At 41.0% G+C, this 6,000-nt stretch overlaps 1 protein-coding gene across 1 annotated transcript in view; it reads right to left on the bottom strand.

The window, feature by feature from the left end:
* Nucleotides 1–2,521: 2,521 nt before the first annotated feature.
* Nucleotides 2,522–6,000, bottom strand: part of dcp1a (decapping mRNA 1A) — a 48,462-nt gene continuing 44,983 nt past the window's right edge. Inside the window, exons 6-9 of the mRNA XM_034171707.1 lie at nucleotides 4,624–4,725; nucleotides 3,907–4,503; nucleotides 3,548–3,772; nucleotides 2,522–3,439 (exon numbers count right to left, since the gene is read on the bottom strand). Coding sequence (XP_034027598.1) covers nucleotides 3,359–3,439; nucleotides 3,548–3,772; nucleotides 3,907–4,503; nucleotides 4,624–4,725 — 1,005 coding nt within the window. The 3' untranslated portion in view covers nucleotides 2,522–3,358. The remainder of the gene's footprint in view (nucleotides 3,440–3,547; nucleotides 3,773–3,906; nucleotides 4,504–4,623; nucleotides 4,726–6,000) is intronic.

The following is a 6,000-nucleotide window of genomic DNA, read 5'->3' as shown; positions in this document are numbered from 1 at the left end:
ACAGTGACTTTCCATAAATGCCCAAAAATTAAATTTAGAAGTTAAAAGCGCCTCCAACCTCCAGCCTCAAACGTGATCAAACTACAATTCACCTACTTCTGGCTTTTCTTATGTACTGACATTGGCCTGTTAAAAGACTGTTACACAGAACATCAAATCTAGACTTGCATCTCAGATGTATGTACCTTCTGGCAAATTGTAGCTGAACTTTCAGATCTTTTTAATAAAACCCTCCTCTGTACCACTTCATCATGAAGCTGTATAACTGGGGATACAAAATGTAAAACATACACTAGGCACAATTTCTACAATCACAGGCAGAGAAGCCTATAAATTCTTTTGGGTTGTCTGGGTGTCTTTCCTCACTCTTTTCCTGCACAGTCACTCAGTTATTGAGAACTGTCTCCTCCAAACAGATTTACCATAGAGCGCCATACTTTTGTATTTCTTCATAACTGATGTAAATAAAGTTCAAGACATATTCAGTGACTTGGAAATGTTCATGTATCCATCCCCTGACTTGTCTGAAGAAAACTGTCAATTAAACTGATTATTTACAAGTATTATACCAACCCATCATCTTGGCTTTTATATTTTTAATTAATTTATATCACATTGTAGAGATTTACTTTGAGTTTGGCAAAGATAATGTTAGAAATTTTTATATTGAAAAGCCTGATTTACTTTATTTGTATTTGAAATGGAATAAAAAAAAAATTAAAATGTGTGAAATATCAAGGGGTCAAATACTTTTGCAAGGCACTGTATGGGTTGGTAGAAAGAGGCATTAGTACACACCAGTTCACTTACTGCTGGATACACAACTTGTTAAAATAACCATCAAACATGTTTTTATTCCTAATTAATGTCTTTACATTTTTGTTTTGTTTTTTGATATTAACTATTATAAATAAATAACTATTTCCTGTTCCATCTTCTAAAATTGGGATCTGCATCTTTTCAGTTTTTTTTCCCCAGATAAACAGGTCAGGACTGATTTTAAACCCTTACCCAGTTTTTAAGCAATGATAAGCAACATATGACCTTATAGGAAGTTTTTTTTAATAACTGTAAACTAATGATGAGTTGGTTTGAAAATTGAAATTGGACTAAAAAAAAAAAAAAAAAAAAAAAAAGAACGTGCTTTTAAATAGTTTCATAGTATTCCAAAGGAAGATTGGTAAGACCCTTAAACCACGCTAAACAGAACTTTTATTACATTAAAGCAGATATTAGCTGCATTACAAAAAAAATCTAATGAAAATAACTGGTATGAATTAGAAATAAATTTATTTTGTGATAAACAAGCATTGATCGTCAAAAATAATCTCTTGAGATCTTTGGGTTTGAGGACAAAGTGACAGACATTTAATAGACAAAACTGAAAAATTAATAAAATCACCAAAATGATGGATGTCTGTTTGTCCACTGTATCTCACATACAGTTGTATGTAAAAGTTTGGGCACCCCTGATGATTTCCATGAGTTTCCTTTATAAATCATTGTTTGGTTGGATCAGCAATTTCAGTTAAATATATCATATAGCAGACAAACACAGTGATATTTGAGAAGTGAAATGAAGTTTCTAGTATTTACAGAAAGTGTGTAATAATTATTTAAACAAAATTGGGCAGGTGCATAAATGTGGGCACCCTTGTCATTTTATTAATTTGAATACTAATTATTGGAACATATTTCAGGGAAATAATCAGTGGTGCCCAAACATTTACATACACCTGTATAGACAGATAAACCACATTCACACCTGCAGTCAATTTACCAGTTCGCCTAACCTGCATGTCTTTGGAAGTGGGCGGAAGCCCAAGGGAACCAACATGAACACAGGGGAGAACATGCAAACTCCACCAAGAAAGACCAGGCGGGAAGTGAACCCAGGACCTTCTCGCTGTGAGGCAACAGAGCTAACCACTAATCCACCCCATACTGAAACAAACCCAGGAATATGACCTGGAACTTTAGTGGTATTTTGATTTATTCAAAGATGTTTAAAATTAGAGCCCGATATATTATTTGGCTGATATCTGTCGTTATTTGTGCCAATATGAAAACTTTTATTTTACAGAATAAACAATGAATTTGTTGTAAAGGTTTGATAATGAAATGTTAGGAATCATTGCCCTTTTTTATGTAAGCATCAGCAGATGCATCATTCAGTCATTCATTTTCTATACCCACATATTCCATTTAAAGGTTGTGGGGAGCTGGAACCTATCCCAGCAGTCATTTGGCGAGAGGCGGCGTGCACCCTGGACAGGACGCCAGTCTGTAGCAGATATACCGGTACCATAAATTTTTTTACTCCGCAATATCAGTACTCCCCCCACCTCCCAAAAAATACTGGTCAGGCTCTACTTAAGTGTACCTTAATGACCAAGTACAGCATGCCAGCCCACCCAAAGATGCTTAAATATATCAAGTTTGAAAAGTAAACCACATCTTTTGTTTTATAAATGTCAGTGATGGCATCCTCTGTAACCTCTGACCTAGAAAAAAAACTTAATGAGTTATCACTTTCAGATTTAATAGATTTCTGAAGGAAAGGGACAAGTTTCATTCACTTCAGCTACAAAGTTTGTGATAACGCTTTAATACTGAACGCTCAGAGCCGTCGGAGTTAAAAAGCAACAGAGCGGAATCCATTCGTACGGGTTACGAGCGCCTCGTAAGTGCTTCAGTGAACAAATGTGGAAGTCCTTTAGCTTTCTTGGCTAAGACATGAACAATGTTACCACGAGCCAAAAAAAGTTTCAGTGAGAAAAAAACAACAAAAAAAACAAAACATAAAAACTGTTTGTTTCTGCAACTCCACGGAGACTTTATGCCTGCAAAGAAAATCAGAGGTACGCAGCAGAAGGTCAACGTTTCTTCAGAAGTAGTCCGAGTGCAGCGCCTCAGTTCTCGTACCTCGCAGTGCGAGCTGAGGAAAAACAGATACTATTCCCAACGAGTCACATGTCCAAAGGGTCAAATGTGAGTGAGTTCAGGTCACTGATCCTCCACTGTGGTCCTGTTTTCCAGCAGCAGGTTCCATAAAAAAAAAAAAAAAAAGCCACAGAAGGAATGCTTTATGTCCTTCTCAAGATGCATGTCCAAATCTTAACTAGACATTCATGTCTTACTCGGTAATTCAACTGTGAAACTCGAAGACAAAATCCAAGTTAACAAAGTAGCACTGCAGCCTCAGGGTCCAGGCGGGGTGGAGGCAAGACCGGACTGCACTGATCCTTAAAACCCCGGTTACGTGTCTGTGTTCAGTGTGTCGGAAACCTGACGTGTGTGCTCCTGGTCACCTCACATGTGGTCGCAGTACCGCCAACACGTGATGGTTGAAGTACGGCTATAGCTTCATACTGCCAAAGTCCTTGGACAGAGTCTGCAGGTAGACATCATGGATGGTGCTGAGGAAGTCTGGGTCATTCTGGACAGAAAGAGGAGAAACAAAAAGCATGACGGCGTCTGCCTGGAAGAAGCAGTACAACTTTAAAATATCCAAGTCCCTGTGTGGATGTGTGTTTTAGGTGTGCACCTTAATGAGGTGTATCAGAGCCTCCTGCAGCTGCGTCTTGCTGCAAGGTGCTTTCAGAGGATCCGTGGAGGAGGAGGAGGAGCTAGAGCAGGGGGAGGGCTCGGAGGAGGGTGGAGGAAGTACTGCTGCTGTCTTATTAATGGAATGGTGCTGAAAGGCGCTGGGGGAGAGGAGCATGGACACCTCTGAACCCGGAACAGGAAGACCTGCACTTGTGACGACAGCCTGAACACGAGGAGGAGGACAAAAAAGAAAAGGAGCAAACGTCACAACAGAAATCAACCTATCAATCACCTATTATTTAATCTGTTGTGCCATAATAAAAATAAAGATACTATGTCTTTAATTTCAGCACTCACAGACATCGGTCTGATCAGGCTTGAGGCCTGCGAGTAAACGTCCACGTCCTTTCCATGCTGGAGAAAGTTTTTCCCCACAGGCTCTTGGAAACTCTGGGGTGGGACTAAGGTGCTCGGCAGCAGGTTGGGTGTGAGGATGGGCTTGTGCAGGTCTGGGTTCACAGCGGGCAGCAGCCCTGGTTTGAGTGTGCTTAGTATCTCCTGCCCCAAATACGCCTTTGAAGCCGGTGACGCTGCGGTACCAGGCTCTGGCTGAGTTGGAGGAACCATCAGTGGGGACACTGAGCAGAGAGGATGGGGGTCTGATCTGGGGCCCACTGAGTGCAAAACAGGACTGGGTTGTAGAGTATAAGGGCCTGTTAGCAGTCCAAGGGTTTGGCATCTCTGGTTGGACCCAGGATCTGGGCCTGTGAGATTGGGAGAGAGGAGGGTGTTTTGATGAGCCAGAGGAGGGTACTTTTGGTTCGGGAGGTAGATCACGGTGGGGTCACTGCCAGAGTTATTCTGGTGAGGCATGCCGGGTAGGTAGGGGTCCTTCGGGAGGGAGGAACCAAAGAGTTCCTCAACGGTAATCTGCTTCACAATTGTATGAGAGCTCTGGTAAGAAAACAAAAGTATGAGCTGGATGGAGAGCAAGAACAAAACAAAACAGCCGCTATGTGTCAATCGTCACAACAGCTGTCACGTCGACTCATCGCAGGCCGAATCCTTCTGTACCTTTCCAGGTTGCGATGTGCTGTGGGCGTTCTCTGCCACACTGACAGCGGCTTTCACATTCGTGTCTGCAGCAACAGACGCATCTGTTTCACCTGTCTGAGCCTGCATCACAAACAAATTATCATTTTCAAACCTTTAACCAGAGTTAAGCATTAGATGAGGAGAGAGAGGATTAGGAGTTTACAGCAGGCCATGGAGCAGGTGATTAGAGACCTGACAAGGCTTATGACGAATGTGGGTGTAGAATCCATTAGCTTAGCGGGGAAATTAGTAAAGAAAATCCACTATGGTGATAGTGCAGTTTATGTGCCATGGAGGGAAATTCATCAAGTTGAGACTATGGCCTGTTTCCATAGACGTGTCCATAAAAATCATAGAGGGATATGCTATGCAAGCTTAATACCCATTACTACACTGGACGACGTTGAAAATGAGGATGGGCCCTTCGCTGTTGCAGCAATATCAGATATTTTGTGTCTGCTACCTACAACCCGCGTAGAATGTCTCAAACCTAAACCTACTCCGAGGCATCTTATATATGCTACTCCGGAACCACCCCTAAATCCAAACAGTCCAACTGCCAACCCCACTGAGGTCCTTAGTCTGGGTCTCATTAACATCAGATCACTGTCCTTAAAATCATTGTTGATTAATGATCTAATTATGGATCATCACTGAGATATGATTAGGTTATGAGAAACCTGGCTTAAACCTACAGCTGTCCTCCCCTTAAATGAGGCCTGCCCACCAGCATACACATTTAGTCATATTCCTCATGATGCGAAGCAAGGTGGGGGTGTTGTTCTTATTTATAAAGCTAGGTTCAGCTTATTACCTGTTGGGGGTCACAAATATAACTCGTTTGAGCATCTGATTCTCTGCTCTGCCCACGATGCTACGTATTGCCAAGGTCAGAAGAATAAAAATCAGCCGTATTACTTTGTCACTATATATAGGCCCCCCTGGGCCATACTCTGAATTCTTAGATGAATTTGGTGCATTCATCTCTAACTTGTCAACTAGTGCAGATAACCTTCCGATCATTGGTGACTTTAACGTTCATACAGTGGGGAAAATAAGTATTTGATCCCCTGTCAGTTTTGCAGGTTTTCCCACCTACAAAGAATGTAGAGGTCCGTAATTTGTATCATAAGTACACTTCAACTGTGAGACAGAATCTTAAAAAAAAAAAAAATCCAGAAAATCACATTGTATGGTTTTTAAATAATTAATTTGCCTTTTATTGCATGGAATACATATTTAATCCCCTAGCAACCAGCAAGAATTCTGGCTCTCACAGACCTGTTAATTTTTCTTTAAGAAGTCCTCTTATTCTGCACTCTTTACCTGTATTAATTGCACCTGTTTGAACTTGTT

This window comes from Thalassophryne amazonica, chromosome 6, assembly GCF_902500255.1.
Source record: "Thalassophryne amazonica chromosome 6, fThaAma1.1, whole genome shotgun sequence".
In the NCBI taxonomy this organism is placed as follows: Eukaryota; Metazoa; Chordata; class Actinopteri; order Batrachoidiformes; family Batrachoididae; genus Thalassophryne; species Thalassophryne amazonica.
The sequence above is the reverse complement of the archived record's forward strand: the minus strand, read 5'-3'. Positions and strand labels throughout refer to the sequence as shown.